At 37.0% G+C, this 19734-nt stretch overlaps 1 protein-coding gene across 1 annotated transcript in view; it reads left to right on the top strand.

Moving 5' to 3' along the window:
• The window catches only part of LOC117332168 (DNA excision repair protein ERCC-6-like), a 47136-nt gene extending 27402 nt beyond the window's left edge, over positions 1–19734 (top strand). Inside the window, 8 exon segments of the mRNA XM_033891053.1 lie at positions 6346–6494; positions 7797–7927; positions 10625–10805; positions 11910–12070; positions 13130–13890; positions 13962–14698; positions 15260–15320; positions 17228–19734. Of these exon segments, the coding sequence (XP_033746944.1) occupies positions 6346–6494; positions 7797–7927; positions 10625–10805; positions 11910–12070; positions 13130–13890; positions 13962–14698; positions 15260–15320; positions 17228–17351 (2305 nt within the window). The 3' untranslated portion in view covers positions 17352–19734.

The raw sequence follows: 19734 nt of genomic DNA, 5'->3' as shown, positions 1-19734 counted from the left end.
AAAATTAAAAATATCACTTAACGAATTGCGGGGCGTGTAAAATCACTCACAGGACACTCATTCCTCACAGGACACTCGCGTGTGTAGTGCACCGTAGCTTCGCCGATAGATTTGCATATATTTGCATTATATGCCCTTGTCCAATCATAGTCAAATTTTGCGTGCTAATATGTTCTATGTTCATCTGTATGCTAGAGAAAAAATAATTTTAAAATGTCTATTAATGAATCGCGGGGCGTGAAAAAAGTCTCACAGGACACTCATTCCTCACAGGACGCTCACATGTGTAATGCATCGTAACTTTGCCGGTACATTAGCATAATATGCACCCGTTCAATCAAAGTCAAATTTGGCAAATTAATCGGTTAGATGTTCATCTGTATGATACAGAAAAAAATATTCGAAAATGTCACTTAACGAATTGCGGGGCGTGAAAAAACCTCACAGGACACTCGCATGTGCGCTGCACCGTAACTTTGTCGTAAAAATGCATAATATGCACACGTCCAATCAAAGTGAAATTTGGCATGGTAATGGGTTCGACGTTCATCTGTATGATACAGAAAAAAATATTTAAAAATATTACTTAACGAATTGCGGGGCGTGAAAAAACTCTCACAGGACACTCATTCCCCACAGGTCACTCATTAGGTGGACCGCACATTGCAAGCTGAAGGACAAGCACAAATCTATCACTTTAACAAACAGATTGTTATGTATTTCAAGTTTAGGTCATGTTTAAGCAGTAGCAAAATGTATCATGATTGCAGTATAAATTTGTATTCCTAATACTTGCATGCCTTCAATTAATAATCCATACATAACAACTTAATTTTGAAAGCTCAGCAAATTAATGTTATGTGAATTTTCTTGTTAAAACGTTCACATGAATTTGTGTTCATTTCCAATGATACATTTCTTTTTCACAAGATACATATTTTTGGATCCCTTAAGATTCTGATAGATGCAAGTCTCAAAACAAAAAATGTTGATGCATGGACAATTTACCTTTAACTTAAGGTCTTAAAAGATGTATGAATAAAAATAGAGAAAATGTTTTGCATTTCTCTTGATCACAAATTAAAGGACTGAAAATATCCAAAGGATTAAAGTTCTTACCTTTCTGTTTTAAGACATACAATGTATGCATGAAGATAGAGAAAATGTCTTGGATACTCATAGTATAAAAGTCCTTACCTTTCTGGTGAGCTGTGAGACTTACCACAGGTGTCCTGGATTGTGTGGAAATGTCTCACTGCACCTCGGTTTTCTTGGTTGTATCTGTCAACAGCAAGTCCAAGCAACTTCTCTTCTTCTTAAACTGGTAAATTAGTCTCATTGTATTCTAGGAATGCCAAGAACAATATCTGCTTAGCTCCAACTTTCTGATCCCTACTTTTCACCCTACCACCTAAAACCCTAACAGCCAAACCAGAGAAAGGGAGTTCGGGAAACAATGGTGTTGATTAAGGCTCTAGAGTGGCAAGCTAGTCTGTTGTTGGCTTAGAGGGTTAGATCTGCCACCCTACTGGCTTGGGCCACCCCTGATTGTAATCCCTGGGGTGTTTGTTATTGGTCAAGCTGGAGAGTTATTAGGGGTCAGTTTCTATGCATACACTAGTGACCCCCTACAGCTATTAGCAAGACAGTCAAAACAAGAGCATGTCTACACTATAGGAGATTGTGGGGCTACTTAGGGGTAATTGTTTATCAGCAATACCATTGTGTATAAATAAATATATATTTCATTTGTTTTGGTCGTTTTTACTAACAAATTAATTTTCTTCTTGTTGATAATTCAGTCATATATTCATTTCAAACGTATCTTTCATTTTTATTTTAGATCATGAGTTCTCAGAAATGTCCCTAATTTTCCCCCTCTGGTACCCAGGTTAGTCATACTGACAATGGATACCTTGGTAGATATATTATGTAGTGCTGTTTCTTCTTGTCTAGTTGGATACATCAACTGGTATCATGTCAGATTCACCATTACCTACAAAAATCACAAAAACCTCACTGACCATCCATAAACATGTCTAATAATAGTTAAAGCAGTATAGGAATGATTTTTCTGTATGCCCAAATTCAAGTCATGTCAGAAATATTGAAAACTTATTGATATTTTAAGAAAATTGTATTTTGAAAAAAAAGAAGGAATAGGATGACAGCTTTCTTTCTTTCTTTCTTTCTTTCTTTCTTTCAGAGACGTATATACCTGATATACAAGTCTTTCTTTCTTTCTTTCTTTCCAGTAAAGAAGATTTCTACCTTTTCTTGATAATATATGTCTTACTTGCAGTATTTGCCCCCCCCCCCCTCCTTTTCATGTAAGTCATTAATAGAAATCAATTGTGAGATGTTTAAATCTTTACAACAAGCATTCTCATAAAGAACAACATAAATGGACTGTGCATGGTTACATAGGGAATATGTGTTCTGTCTCAGTGTCAAATAGAATACTGGCAAATCATGTTGCTGAATTTAAAAGTATCTACATACATTTGTATATAAGTAAATTTATTTATTGTATTTTTTTTTAAATTTGTAATTAAATACCGAAATTTTGTTATTTTAATATTGAAATTTTGTAAGTAAATATTGAAATTTTGAAGTATAATATTGAAATTTGTAATTTGATATTGAAATTCTTATTTTCTTTTGTCTTTATGAAACGCACAAAAATATTCGCAGTGAACAAGTTGATTTTATAGAAAATGTCTGGACTTTTTTGTTTGTTTGTGTGCAGTAAAACATCATGAAGTACTTGATTGTGTTTACCAAAACAGAAATTTACATGTTCCTAGATATGCAAGTTATCCAACATTGAGATTCTTTAGATAAGTACCTGGTCTAATGTTAAGTAATCTGGTTTTAAGTTAAAGAGATTAACTTACTGTAAATACCTTGTTACACAATAGATTACAATTAGCCTGCCCCTGTTCATGTATATACCTGGTCTCGGTGAAGATTAGAAATTTACCACAGGTAAACAAAATTTACGTTAACCCTGATTTAATAACAGTTTATCAATTGCATAAAATGAAATGGAGAAAAAAGAAAAGAAAGTTAAATATTAAAAATTCACTAATAAAGTATTGTATGAATTGAGTATATGTATCCTTCAGTCATATTTATTTGCTCATTTTTTTTTTTTTTTTTTTGTAGTTGGCTAGACTTCAATTAATGATTTTTTTTTCAAGAATTAAAATTGTTCCATTATGTTGACTGATCACTATAATATTCCCTTGTTCTTTTATTTCATGAAATGATTATATCTTTATATTTTTTGTAAGAGGCTATAACAATATATATGTCTAAAAAACAAATGACTTTTTCTTTTTCTGATTTCAAGAAAGATTACTTATATAAGAAAACCCGACTTTAAGATCCCTGTACCTTAACAGGCCTTGGTTTGATTGGTTATATCACATCCAATGTACTGTTGTCACTCGATCAAGGCATTGTTTACCTGATTATAAGTGGTCACTAAATATGTATCCCATATACCTTCTAGATAAATTAATTCTGCTCAAAGATCAAACTTGCACAATTCTACCTACAAATATGTTCACAAATTTTGAAACTTTTAGAATTTTAAGACATCAATTAATTTGAAAACATTTTAAATTTTGAACTGGCAAGACAGGTGAAGCTAACACTACTTTTTATCTTTGAAATATTGTCTTTTTCTGAAGCTAATGACCATCTAGCTAATTGCCATGAATATTATGTCTAATTAGTGACACCTATCAGAGATATGTTAATGAGCTGGCCAGGTGGTCAGAACCTTCAGTGATTGGTAGGTTGGCAGGCTTGTAATAGAGTAGAGCTGGCTGGGATGATCTGCCATCTGTTGATAGGGTATGTGTGACTTACACCAGGGAGTGGGTATGGCTGTAATAGATAGCGTAGAATCTGTTAATAATATAAAACAGTGGATTAGAGTTATTTCTTCTCTCAAAGGCTGTTATAGCGGAACGTAAAACCCATACATAAATAAAATAGGGTATTTCTTCTTCCCTTTCTATGGGACAATGAATGGATGTATCATGGAATGTTTGTCCATCTGTCTATCTATCTGTCTGTCTGTCAACAACACCTTTTGATAAAAGCTTCGAGGAATTCTATAGTTCTCTTCAGGGCTCTAACCAAGATGCTACTGAAGAAACTTCCCCCAGAAATTTATCCTGATTTTTCTTTTACCAAAAATGGCTATGAATTTAATTTGTAAAAAATATTTCTGTATTTTTCATTATTTATTTACTATTTGTACATTTTTCATGTCTTTATTAAAACAATTGTTTTACTTCTTTTGTTTGGCAATTTACGTTTTGGTAAAAAAAAAAAAGATTCAGATTACATGGTAACATTTAAGGTGATGTTCTTCCAAGTCCTACTTCTTCAAATTATAAAATGTATGTAATGTCCTAGTTTGTCAGTGCTCTAACAGCTTCCTTCCTTAAAAGATTTTGATCAAATTTCACGCAATGATAAAGGACCATAATATCTCGGATAGAATTGAGTTTCCGGTTTTTTTTGTCAAGGTGAAGGTCACTATTTTTTAGAAGGGGACATATATTGATTCAGCAATACCCAGTATGCCTGTTGTTCATGTCTCCATCTTGGCAATGGAGAAGAATTCAATGTTTCCCTTTGTCTATCTGTCCATCATCCTCATTACTACCATTGGTTAATTTTAATTTTATTTTCTGCACCCACGGAATATTTTGTGCCAAACTGAAGGCTCTGTCACCACCACCATCTTGTAGAAAAAGCAAAAAAGACTGCTTTGATCCTTTGATGTGATCAAATGAATCTCAAGTGTCACCATACAGGTATTTTACATTGACTGACTTTAGTGTAGCAGCGAGGAAAGATTATGCCTGCTGTATCTCACTGCATGATGTAAGAGGTAACTAATTGGGGACCTCCGTCAGGGTTAGTTCTCTTTTCTCTTCTGTTCAGGGCACATAAGAGAGCCCAAGAATAAGACCACTGTATGTTGATCGTAGAAGAAGACTAAATTAGATGAAAACTGGGCCCCCTGAAGAAAAAGGGATTTCAGGTGTTGTCTTTTTAGTGTTGTGCTATGTTTTCTTACTCTAGGTATCTCCTTGACACCTATCCTTATATGACCCTGGTTGTTGGTGTCTCTTTGATAGCTGTCCTTATATGACCCTGGCTGTTGGTGTCTCCTTGACACCTATCCTCATACTACCCTGGCTGTTAAAAACCTAAAAACAAAAAAACTTTTTTTGCGCCCCTCCTGTGTACTTTGAATACACACCCTATCCCCCCCACCACACGCTTAGTAAAGGTTAAAGGTCAAAGGTCACAGTTGACCACATTTGAAATAAAAAGATTACATGTTCACACCATGACATCACAGCATCTTTAATTCTACCCCTAGTTTGATTTTAGTGGTCATCAGTACTAGTCAAGGTTATAGGTCAAAGGTTACACCTGACCACCTCTGGGATGAAAAATAGGTAATTATACCCCCACAATGAAGTTAGGGGGGCATACTGGAATCAGGTTGTCCGTCCGTCTGTCCGTCTGTCTGTAGACACATTTTGTCCAGACAACTCCTCCTAAACCGATGCGCCGAATCCAATTAAACTTCACACAAATATTAATGATCATGTGTAGATGTGCATGCCACTTTCTTTTCTCAAAATTATGGTTGCTATGGTAACTGGTCACTATAAACAGGTTTTCCGATAAGAACCATAACTTTGAGATTGTCCAGACAACTCCTCCTTAATTTATGGGTCGATTCCAATGAAACTTCACACAAATATAGAGGACCATGTGTAGATGTGCATGCAGCTGTTTAAATTCTGAAAATTTGGTTGCCATGATAACTGGTCACTAGTAACATGTTTTTCTTGGCCGAATAACTTCTCCTAAACCTGTGGACCGATTTTCACTAAACTCTGCATGAATGTTTGGGAACATGTATAGCTGTTTAAATTCCAAAATTCAGTTGCCATGGTAACTGATCATAATCAGGTTTTCCTTGTTAATATTAAAAATTTTGATGTCGCCATGACGGATTGCAGGGGTATCAGTCAGCCATTCTGGCGACAGTTCTAGTTGTGTACAAGATAACCCTTTGAACTCCAGGGTAGATTTATTTTATTATTGAGGGGGGTGGGGTATATGTATGAGCCCCCGAATTCATTATGAATACCAAAAAATGCTATTAATTTCACTGTCCTGTAATAAGCTCATCCTCCTACTTTGATTCAGAGAATGTGTTGTTTCCATTGGATTATTGCGAAGAAAATTCTGTAAGATTGTTTATTGAAGATATAAATTCATGTCTTCAACTTATTACAGGTACTTCACGAAGCAGGAGTTGAAGGAGCTGTTTATCCTGGACAATCCTCATCACTCCAAGACTCAGGTTCAACTACAGGAGATGCACCATGGAAGTCGTATCTCCGACACCTCCCTAGATACTCACATTGCTTTTCTCCACTCTCTTGGTGAGTCATTTCGAGTTATTACTGTCTCCACTCTCTAGGTGAGTCATTTCGAGTTATTACTGTCTCCACTCTCTAGGTGAGTCATTTCGAGTTATTACTGTCTCCACTCTCTAGGTGAGTCATTTCGTGTTATTACTGTCTCCACTCTCTAGGTGAGTCATTTCGAGTTATTACTGTCTCCACTCTCTAGGTGAGTCATTTCGAGTTATTACTGTCTCCACTCTCTAGGTGAGTCATTTCGAGTTATTACTGTCTCCACTCTCTAGGTGAGTCATTTCGAGTTATTACTGTCTCCACTCTCTAGGTGAGTCATTTCGAGTTATTACTGTCTCCACTCTCTAGGTGAGTCATTTCGAGTTATTACTGTCTCCACTCTCTAGGTGAGTCATTTCGAGTTATTACTGTCTCCACTCTCTAGGTGAGTCATTTCGATTGTTATTACTGTCTCCACTCTCTAGGTGAGTCATTTCGAGTTATTACTGTCTCCACTCTCTAGGTGAGTCATTTCGATTGTTATTACTGTCTCCACTCTCTAGGTGAGTCATTTCGATTGTTATTACTGTCTCCACTCTCTAGGTGAGTCATTTCGAGTTATTACTGTCTTCACTCTCTAGGTGAGTCATTTCGATTGTTATTACTGTCTCCACTCTCTAGGTGAGTCATTTCGAGTTATAACTGTCTCCACTCTCTAGGTGAGTCATTTCGAGTTATAACTGTCTCCACTCTCTAGGTGAGTCATGTCGATTGTTATTACTGTTACATGTATAATCTAACTTAAATTCCACTTGATAAGTCTCATTGCTAACACATTTATACAAGATGGGGTCTGGACAGGGTATGTTTTTGGCATTGCCAGACCATGAGTTTGTCAGTACATGACTCAGAGTTGCCAAACTTTCTTTAGCTATAATTTCAGAATCGAGATGTATCGCATACTGAAATTGTACAACAGGTACAATCACTGACCAGAGTTATTGTCCTTTCTTCTGCTTGTCTGAGCAAAGACTGACCAGCATAACATCTTTGGATATGGCAGTATCCCACACTTATGGTTTTACTCTGGTCAGGTGGCAGAGTGGATATCGCATACGCTTTTCACTGCGACAACATAGTTCAGTTTCTCAGTGTGGAAATTTATGGGCTACCTGAATGACTATGTAGTTTATCTATCAGTTTTCCCTTGGTACCCCTGTCTTAATTGGTTTACATAAAAGTCAATGGTCAAATCAAGATAAACTGTATTATAAAATAAATTACAACTTGTATACACATTATGCATATATATATACTGTATGGTTGTAGACCTGTTTGGACTCAGTGATCATGATCTGATGTTTAACAAAGCCAGTGAGGCTATGGATGACCAGCCGGAGGACCAAGAGGAACCAGTGTCCAAGTCTCACCTCGAGGGCAATGACTACATACAGCACAGGGTAAGGGGAGACAATTACATACAGCACAGGGTAAGGGGAGACAATTACATACAGTACAGGCTAAGGGGAGACAATTACATACACTACAGGGTAAGGGGAGACAATTACATACACTACAGGGTAAGGGGAGACAATTACATACACTACAGGGTAAGGGGAGACAACTACATACAGTACAGGGTAAGGGGAGACAGTTACATACAGTACAGGCTAAGGGGAGACAATTACATCCACTACAGGGTAAGGGGAGACAATTACATACAGTACAGGGTAAGGGGAGACAATTACATACAGTACAGGCTAAGGGGAGACAATTACATACAGTACGGGGTAAGGGCAGACAATAACATACAGAACAGGCTAAGGGGAGACAATTACATCCACTACAGGCTAAGGGGAGACAATCACATACACTAACAGGCTAAGGGGAAACAATTGAATACGGTACAGGCTAAGGGGAGACAATTACATACAGTACAGGGTAAGGGGAGACAACTACATACAGTACTGGCTAAGGGGAGACAATTAAATATGGTACAGGGTAAGGGGAGACAATTACATACAGTACAGGGTAAGGGGTGACAATTACATACAGTACAGGCTAAGGGGAGACAATTACATACACTACAGGGTAAGGGGAGACAATTACATACACTACAGGGTAAGGGGAGACAATTACATACACTACAGGGTAAGGGGAGACAACTACATACAGTACAGGGTAAGGGGAGACAGTTACATACAGTACAGGCTAAGGGGAGACAATTACATCCACTACAGGCTAAGGGGAGACAATTACATACAGTGCAGGGTAGGGGGAGACAATTACATACAGTACAGGGTAGGGGGAGACAATTACATACAGTACAGGGTAAGGGGAGACAATTACATACAGTGCAGGGTAGGGGGAGACAATTACATACAGTGCAGGGTAAGGGGAGACAATTACATACACTACAGGCTAAGGGGAGACAATTACATACAGTACAGGGTAGGGGGAGACAATTACATACAGTGCAGGGTAAGGGGAGACAATTACATACAGTACAGGGTAGGGGGAGACAATTACATACAGTGCATGGTAAGGGGAGACAATTACATACAGTACAGGGTAAGGGGAGACAATTACATACAGTACAGGGTAAGGGGAGACAATTACATACAGTACAGGGTAGGGGGAGACAATTACATACAGTGCAGGGTAAGGGGAGACAATTACATACAGTACAGGGTAAGGGCATACAATTACATACAGTACAGGGTAAGGGGAGACAATTACATACAGTACAGGGTAGGGGGAGACAATTACATACAGTGCAGGGTAAGGGGAGACAATTACATACAGTGCAGGGTAGGGGGAGACAATTACATACAGTACATCGCATATAGTAATCACGTTGACTGTGTCTGATAACATTGTGTACACAATATTTCATGAACCCCTAGACAGATTTACTAATTGTTCATATTCACATTACACCATCAAGGTCTACTCCTGATTTTGGTGGTCATTGGTCAAGTTCAAAGGCAAATCCTTGACAATTTTTGAAATAAAAAAAAGCTTGTAGATATCTCAAGTGACCTATTCTAATACCCTTTTGTCCGTCGTTGTCCGTCCGTAACAATTTACATTTTCGACTTCTTCTCCAAAACCCCTAAACCAAATTCAATGAAATTTGGCAGGAAGCTTTCATGGCTATAGGTCAACCAAAATTGTGAATTATATAGTCCCCACCCCCAAGGGGCCTGAGGGGCGGGGCTAAAAAGGGTCAAATTGACTAAAACTTCAAAAATCTTCTTCTCTACTCTCAGATATGGTGGAATCAAACACTCTTCATAGATGGAAGGGTCTTAAGGTGCTTTACCAAAATTGTGAATTTCCTGACCCTGGGGTCTCACGTTTGCCCCTGGGGAGGGGGTAAACTTTACTATAGTTTATATAGGGAAATCATATTTTTGACTTTTATTTGTTGGATTTCTATTGGAATTCATTCTTACTTTGTTAACATTATCAGCTTGTGATGGCAGTTTGATGGTTTAAACATGTTGGCCCTGGCTGACCCCCAGGGGCTGATGGGTGGGGCTAAAAAGGGTCAAATTGACTGAAATTTCAAAAGTCTTCTTCTCTAATCTCAGATATGGTGGAATCAAATACTCTTCATAGATTGAAGGGTTTTAAGGTGCTTTTCCAAAATTTTGAATTTCATGACCCTAGGGTCTCAAGTTTGCCCCTGGGGAGGGGGTATACTTTACTATAGTTTATATAGGGAAATCACATTTTTGACTATTATCTGTTTGATTTCTATTGGAATTCATTCTAACTTTGTTAACACTATCAGCATTGGATGACAGCTTAATGGTATACACCTGTTGGCCCTGACTGACCCCTGGGGGCTGATGGGTGGGCTCAAAAAGGGTCAATTAAATTAACTGAAATATTTCAAATCTCAGATGACCGTTAAGGCCCATGGGCCTCTTGTTTATTGATGAAGGGGTGAGTGTATATGTGACCCCATGCTCACTTTACTTTTAATGGATTATCAAGGGGAGACAACTAAACACCTAATATGGGGATTAAGGAGTTAGATAGCGGGAAGTGAAGATTCCAGTTAAAAAAATGTTTTGATATTCTGGTTATGAAATGACTAGTAACAGAAAAATGAATATTTTAAGTACTGATTGTTGCTTTCTTCTTAGGTTCAAAAAGCACAACAGCTACTGCAAATGGAGTCGGAGCTCGGAGAAGGATCAACCCTGGAAGAGCGTTTTTCAAAGTATCCAAGACCTGCAACACACAGAGAACTGCCCCAGTTTAATTTTGGATCCAGTGTAGGACCATCCTACCCACTTCCAGGAGATGTGGAACCTGAGAGAAAATGTAGGTGAAAGATTAGAGGAAATCCTTCACAATATTAAATTCACATCAAACTACATTTCAATTTGAAGACTTTTTCAAAAATTTTCAAAATAAAAATTTAAATTGTTTTTACCATTAATGGCATTAAGGAGGCTATCACCACCAAATTTAAAAAATAAATGGATCATAACGCTTTTGTTGAAAATATTGCTTGATTGTTATACAAGATCTTCAAAATAAAAAAAAGTTTGTGTACAAGATATTTCATTCATTCATAAAAAGATTTGTTCATTTGTATTCATATCATAGTATCATAACATCAAGATCTACACCTGATTAGATTATGATGGTCATAGGTCAAAGTGAACAGGTCAAAAGTCGCAATTTACCACTAAAGATATAACATGATTATATAATGACATTCAAGAAACACTATTCACTTGATAATGGAGTGGGGTGGGGTGGGGTTATGCTGGAATCAGGTTGTCTGTCCATCCGTCTGTCTGTCTGTCTGTCTGTCTGTCTGTCTGTCTGTCTGTCTGTCTGTCTGTCTGTCTGTCTGTCTGTCTGTCTGTAGACACAACGATGTACCAGCTACTCCTCCTAAACTACTGAGGGAATTTCAACAAAACTTTATGGCAATAAACCTTATACATTGTAGATGTGCGTAATCTATATCATATTGTAGTTTCGTGGTTACCATGGTAACAAGGAATTTTGTCCAGTCAACTTCTCACAACCCTGTGAACTGCTTCAAGTCAAACTACACAGGAGTGATAGGGACCATGCATGTGTAAATGTGTATGCATGATATTTCTCTACAGAATTTTGGTTTCCATGGTTACCAGGTTTCAATACCCATATTCTTGTGGAAAACGTTGTCCTATATAGGTATCAACCGATTTCATTTGAAGTACACAGGAATGTTAGGGACTCATAATGTGTACATATGCATGCAGGTTTTTTCCCCCACAAATTTAGGATGCCATAGTAACTTGTTCACAAAAAGCAGGTTTTTGTTGGAAAATCTTCACCAGAGGGGCGGGGGTATGAGTTAGCGGTCTGGACGACAGTTCTAGTTTTATCTGACAGATGATCACTGATTTTTAAATCTTCATATTTTAGATAAAGTGGAGCCTGACAGTGTTGATTTGACAACAGTAGAATCACCTGACCAATCAGATAATAGTACTGGTGATAGTGACGACCCTATTGTTTTGGATGCCTCCACAGATGACCTGGAGGTCAAGGACATTGAAGAGAAAATAGCTGACATGTCAATACAGGTAGTACCTTGCTTGCAATATTCTTAATAAAAACTCTATCACATTTGTATAAATGAATGGATATGAATCATTGCAAAAGTGTTAAGCATTAAGTTTTCTTTTTTTTCTCTGATCCTTTACTATAAGGCCTATGGTGAAGATAATTAGCATGTAACATCCTGAAATATGATTGAAAAATTGTACTCATGCTTTTATGTCTAGATTGTTATTTTCACTGCTTTAAAAAGCTTGTTATCAAACCTTTCTTTAGGTGTCACAAATATGAGCTATATTTGCCAAAACCTTATGTTAGGATAGCGATACAGGCTAATTTGGACTTTTGTTTTCATTCTTTAATGAAAATAATGTTGATTGTCGAATCATTGGCAGGATTAGATTAGCTATAGAAACTTACTTTACATGATTATGTTATAGAATGCTATAGAAACTGGCAATATATCTGTAAGTTATAGAAACCGACTATACAAATGTACATCAATAAGTTATAGAAACTGACTATATATCAATAAATTATAGAAACTGACTATATATCAATAAGTTATAGAAACTGACTATACATCAATAAGTTATAGAAACAGACTATATATCTGTAAATTAGAAACAGACTATATATCTGTAAGGTATAGAAACTGACTATATATCAATAAGTTATAGAAACTGCTAGACTATACATCAATATGTTATAGAAACTGACTATACATCAATAAGTTATAGAAACTGACTATACATCAATAAGTTATAGAAACTGACTATACATCAATAAGTTATAGAAACTGACTATACATCAATATGTTATAGAAACTGACTATACATCAATAAGTTATAGAAACTGACTATACATCAATAAGTTATAGAAACTGACTATACATCAATAAGTTATAGAAACAGGCTATATATCTTAAGTTATAGAAACTTAATTACTACATATACATCAATAAGTTATAGGAACAGACTATATATCTGTAAGTTATAGAAACTGACTATACATCAGTAAGTTACAGAAGCAGGCTATATATCGGTAAGTTATAGAAACTGACCATACATATTGTGCACTTGTAGATAACAGAACCCCCAGAGGAGAAACATGAAGTAGTGGAGATTGACTCTGACCTTGAAGAAATTCAGTCAAATCAGGATGGAAATTCAGACACAGAAGAATGGTCAAAAGCTCCAGAAAAGAAGGACAGTCGTATACCTGTCAAACATGAGGACATTACTGATATAAAACAGGAGGCCATAGTTTCAGGTGAACTCAATCTACAGCAAAACAGCAGTATCAAGACAGAAAAACTAGAGAGCTCCCCAAACAAGGGAGATAACTCTGATTATGACATGGGAGAGAATGATTCCATTCCAACTGAATCACCTGTGAAAAACTGCTCCAGTTTAATGGAAACTTCTATGACAAAAACGCCTGATAAAAGATCTATGGAGGAAAATGGGATGGAAGACATGACTACTCCCAACAGCCATGGTACCAGGACACCTGGCAGTTTGAAAAAGAAAACTCCTGTTACTATGGCAATGACAACACCTAAAGGACGGAATAACAAGAGGAAGAGTGTATCCCACAGCCCCTGGTTGTCACGGACACCAAAGTCAGGCAAGTATAGCCCAGTTGTCAACGAGGAGATATTCATATCACCGGATGCATCTCGTCCCATTGTGAAGGTGGAACCTAAACCCTTGTCGTCATTATTTAGTAACATGTCAGATTCAAACACACCAAAGCTGCGTAAACACCCATCATTGAACACCACCATCTTTTCTGCTTTCTCTACCGATAGTCCTGATGTACAGAATGATTCCTCCGAGTTCTAGCTCGGAGCAGGAAACATCTCCCCAGGTATCTGATGGGGGTAAAGGAGGGAGAGACAATCTCTACATGACATTTGTTGGAGATTCCCCCGGAGATTCAGACAACCACAAAACCAGATATGACAGTTGTGGTGAATTCTAGCGAGGATGAAGAGGAGGAGTCCGCAGGTAGCACACCAGATGTGACAGATTCTATAGAAAATTCTCTCTCTCTAGGTCGGGCAGACGTAGTGGCCGAATCTGATGAGGAAGACTCCCCTGATGAACCAGTGAGTCATAACTCTTCAATAGACAGTGTGCCTGGTGATAGGTCTAGTCACAATAGGTCAGTAGACAGCCCCTTACCGACTATTACGAGACAGAAAAAGGTCAGGAAAGCTGTTATAGAAAGTTCTGATGAGGAAGGAAGTGATGAACACTCTTCAGCAGCTGTAGAAGATGAGAGTGACTCTAGAAAGACTTCACTCAAGATTTCAAGAAAAAATGTGATTGAAAGTTCAGATGAAGATGAAAACAACGAAGGTTCTGAAGATGAAAAACAAATCTCAACAAAAAAATTGAAGAAACATACCATTAAAAGCTCAGAGGATGAAATGTCTGATGAGGAAGATACAAACTTACAAAGTAAGAAATCTGTGAAAAGGTTTGAAGATGTAGAAACTGATGATGAAAGTGACGAAGAGGACTCGGATATGAGTGGTTTTATTAATGATGAAGATGAGGAAAGTGGAGATGAAAGCGACTACAGTGAAGAGGGGGAGACAAGTGAGGAGGAAGAGGAGACCACACAAAGACAATCTCAGAAGTCTGGTAAGTCCTCTAGTACTGGGGAATTAAGGCTTCATCTCTTATTAACCCTTTCACCCCTACTGACCATATTGGACTTCAAATGATGAATGAATGGCAGAGTCCACTAATGTTTCTTAGGGTTGAAAGGGTTATCTGATACCAGGTTTAGTCAGATAAAAGAGGGTTTGGATTAGAAAATTACTTAATATTAGAATAGAGTGAAATTTTTGGGGTCAGAGTAGATAGATAGGAAATTTAGGGTCAGATAAGAAAAAGTTTGGGGTCAGATTAGATATGGAGTTTGAAGTCAGAGTGGACAGAAAGTTAAGGTTCAGACTAGACAGAAAGTTTGGGGTCAGATTAGACAGAATGTTTAGGGTCAGTTTAGACAGTAATTTTGGGTCAGATTAGACAGGAAGTTAAGGGTCAGAATAGAAAAAAATTTGGGGTAGTTTAGATAGAATACCGGGAACAGATTCAATGGGTGTGATGTCAAGGTGAAATAACATGAAAGGTCAAGTCATATTATTTAGGTTGAGTCTTCATATAATGGAATGCTCATTGTTTACAATCCTATTTCAGCTTTCGACCGCCTCTCAGAGGATATGAAGGTCATGTACAAGGAACTGATCCACTCAGGCAGGTGAGTGTTCTAGTTAATTTGAGTTAAGTTTATTTTGTTTAAAGTCCTATGAACAGCCAGGGTCATTTAAGGACGTGGCAGGTTTGGAGGTGGAGGAAAGCCGGAGTACCCTGAGAAAAACCACCAGCCTGCGGTCAGTACCTGGCAACTGTCCCACGTAGGTTTCGAACTCGCAACCCAGAGGTGGAGGGCTAGTGATAAAGTGTCGGGACACATTAACCACTCGCCTTACACAGCTCCTAGTTAGCTCACCTCACCGGTTACGAGTAACCGAGAGCTAATGCTGTCACCCCGGCATCCGCGTCGGCGTCCGCGTCCCACCCCAAAACTTTATAGTTTTTGGGGTCAGTTTTTGGAAAGCTTGTAAATCCAAAAGTATACACCTCATGCCCTTCTAAATTGGTTTATACATTCATTAGAGGTCTAGGAGTGATGTTATGGCAAAATCATGCAGAAAAAATTGTGATTTTTTCACATTATACCATTTTGTGGACTTAACTTTTTTAGCACCAAAACTCACTTTTGGGGGTAAGTCCAAAAGTATACACCTACCACCCTTCTAATTTGGTTTATACATTCATTAGAGATCCAGGAGTGATGCTGTGGCAAAATCATGCAGAAAAAAAATGTGATTTTTTTTGGGCATTTTTACCATTTAGTGGACTTACTTTTTTGACACAAAAACCCACTTTAAAGATTTTGGGGTTAGTTTTGGAAAGCTTGTAAGTCCACACCCTTCTTATTTGGTTTATACATCCATTAAAGGTCTAGGAGCGATGTTATGTGACATACATACATAAAAAATGAATGCATAGTGTGATTGCTGCCGCCGGTGAGCTTTCACAATCATTGATTGCACTTGTTAATATGAGTTCTCACTGTTGTATGGATTACCTGTGAAGGAATATGTCAGCACTTTGTATGGAGATAAAGGAAATAAAGGCTTATTTCTTAGGGCTATTCAAGTAAAATATTATATATCCTACAGGAGGACTCCAGTGATAATCATCTATGCATGATGGGCTCAGGAGGAAATGTACCTTCTTGTATCATACTGTTAAATCTAATTCTCTTCTGTTGGTGGTTTCTGTTTGACAAATCTAGAGTCCCCTCGTTGGTAGATATTGTACTGGAATAATTCTGAATTACCCCAATGTCCTCGCTCTTCTGACTTTTAATTTCATTATCATGATCAAAATTTTCAAAACTTGTTTTTGACCATCTCGTTTGCATATTTCTCAAGTTTGCATATCAACCACCTTGGGTAAAGTCAAGGTTACTGTTACCATAAATAGAATGTTCCACATCCTCTCTCTACTGACCATATTTTCCCCTGACTGACATGAAACTTCATGAAGGTGTTAACAATAATCATGTAATGTATTAGTTTGAGTACCGACCATCCGGGTTCAGAAATTAGCTGATCATGATGGATTACTAAAAATAGAATTTGCAGTGTGTTCATTTCTACAGAATGAAATTTGTATACATTTCACATGGAACTTTTGTACTTGTACTTGATATGAGGGATAGATTTGTGATCGTAGTTGGGGGGAGGGTGGGTATGGGGTACTATAGGTTTCCTCTCCGTCGGCTATGTACATACATACTCTACATAACGCCAAAGTTTGTCAGCACTCTGACGGCTTCATTCCTTGAGGGATTTACTTCACACAATTACAAAGGATCATATTATCTCAGATAAGTTTGAGTGTCAGGGTTGTTGAGTCAAGGTCAAGGTCACTGTCTTTAGAAAATCCAGTTTTTGTTATCCCCCTGTTGAAGCCTGACTATATTATCAAGCGGGATGTTATAATATCCGATATAAGTTAGATTCACTGTACATGGTAATATTTACAAATGTGATTATGCAAGTATTTACTGATAAAACATGTTTTTTTGTTTAGATCACTTCTGAAGTCTGGCCAATATGAAGAAGCTCTGGCGAACGTGCTGCAGGCTATAGAGATATGTCCCGAGCCCTCGGCACAAGCACTGGCTCTCACCATCCACAGGGCAATGGACACTTAAAGTCTCCATCTAAAACCAACCTCATCCAGAGGATGTTTATCTCTGTTAAAGTGACAAATGATTGTAGTCACTTCAGAAGGACTGTCGGTTGATTTCTGTTGATGTGCCAAATAGTTTGGTGATGTATCTTGTCTTTGGATGTGACAATAGAAGTTATCGATGGAGAAGGTGGTTAAATGTTTAGCCATATTCTGTAATGTGCAACTTCTGTTGACCATGAATATAAAGAGACTGACCATACACACCCTAAGCTGTGTACCAAGAAATAAAATGTATAATGAAACATCTGTAACAAACTTGGTTGATATTATGATACATTATGAAATTAATTTTCATATTTATTTTTTTTTTAACTGAATATTTATGTGTGTATATAGAATAAATGTGATCAAGTCTCGTGGTACATATAAAACTATTATTTTATTTTCAATTTTGTTGAGGATATTTTATTTTAAATGTACTTTGAAGTGTTGTTAAGGTGTGTATTCTTTTTTGTTCAAATGAGTTCAGAAGTGACGTATCTATTGAGAATTTCCAGTGAGTAATCAGCAGGGTACTGAAAACTGTGCAGCATGTTTATTGATACATTCCAAAATTTAAATTTGGCATCTGTATACAAATGGAATCCTGGAAAAAGTCTACATACATATCATGGAAATCTCTACCAAAACATAAATTCAGTTTCCTGGTACAATCAGTAGAGTTCTGAAACAAGGAAATCCTGCAGACCTTGGTATTCTCTTCCAAATCCTAAGTTTCCCAGGTTGGTGAAATACTGTCAATTAGTAAGCTGTACATCTTAATTTTTGAATGTTTTACTGTACAATTTAAGTATAACTAGTGCTGTGTATGTATTGGAATGTTTTATCATCCATAAAAAAGGATCTGTCTGTCATCTGGAATGACATACATTACAATGGTAAAACTTTTTTAAAGATTGTGCTTACTATTCAAGTACATGTATATATAATTTTGCAAACATAACTTGAGAAACCAACTTCAAGTTGGCACACAAAAACATCAGCACATTGTCAAAAGGCAGATGTTTAAAGAAAACAAGTGATGTTAAGATAAGTGATACACAGCCAGAGTATTCACTCATATTACAATTAGTATGACTTAGCATGGTGCTTCTAAAATAAAAAGCACTGAAATTAGTTCAATAACACTATTTCTCTACTCAAATGTAAAAGATGTCTATGAACGAAAAACATGGTCTTTTGGGTATGATTTGCTGACTAGATCACTTTGATATGTGCATTATACTGTAGCTTTATCATCTTAAACATGGTCTTTTGGGTATGATTTGCTGACTAGATCACTGTGATACGTACATTATACTCTAGCTGTATCATCTTAATCATGCTTTTGTTGTTGTATAGTTTTTTTTCTTGTTGATACTGTATTGTAACATTACTTTGTAGGGGAACCATAGACGACCTCCAAATGGAGTTATGCCCCTTTCATGATTAAAGTATGCTGGCCTCTGTCTATGTTCAATGGAATGTAGATGCTCATACATGTCTTTGAATTCTTTATCAAGGCTTCTCTGAAACCTACAAAAGACCACTATGTCCGTCCTTCTTTCAAATAAATGACTCTGGTCCAACTGGCCCAACAGTTCCGACTTCGATAAATGAAAAAAAGCCATGTAATCTGTATACACATTACCTTGGTATTCAACTCTGCCTTTTCAGTATCGGACTGTCATCACATCTACTAGTGCAGGGCTCAAAGTGACGTCTATTTTAGTGGCCATGGCACCTTAAATTCACCATTGGCGACCAGTTATTGACCTATAAGGCGCCTGCATGCATATGGCCACTAAAAAAAAATGTGTTTATTTGCGATTTGATTAATCTTTCAAAGTTGCAGGCGATGCTAAAATGACGTTCACAATAAAAAAAGTTACAGAGCTGTTATACTGATCTGAAGAATTAAAAGATTTTTCTTTTTTAATTTAAAACAACTAGGACAGGCACCTAACTTTTCCAATTGGCGCCTAGATTTTATGACTTGGTAGCCAAATAGGCCACCTTGTAAAACTATCCACTTTGAGCCCTGACTAGTTAATGGATACCATACTGATATAATCCAGTTATGTTAACAGTCAACTTCATAAATAACAAAGTTAGGAACTAGGATATTTCATCAACAACTTGATTTGCCTCACTACACATCTTGTGAATAAGAATAAGCAAATTTTGGATATAATTAAGCATTGTCTCCATCGCTTGATTATTAGTGAAGTTGACTGCACTTTGATATTGATTGTCTGGAAGATTTACATGTAATTTAAGTAATTAATCATCTCATAATTGTTTATTCGAAGTTTGTAACCTCAATAAACATTCAGCAGAGATAATAAATGATACAACTTTTG

This window comes from Pecten maximus, chromosome 8, assembly GCF_902652985.1.
Source record: "Pecten maximus chromosome 8, xPecMax1.1, whole genome shotgun sequence".
Classification (NCBI taxonomy): domain Eukaryota; kingdom Metazoa; phylum Mollusca; class Bivalvia; order Pectinida; family Pectinidae; genus Pecten; species Pecten maximus.
Note: the sequence above shows the minus strand (reverse complement) of the source record. Positions and strands in the feature narration are given on the sequence as shown.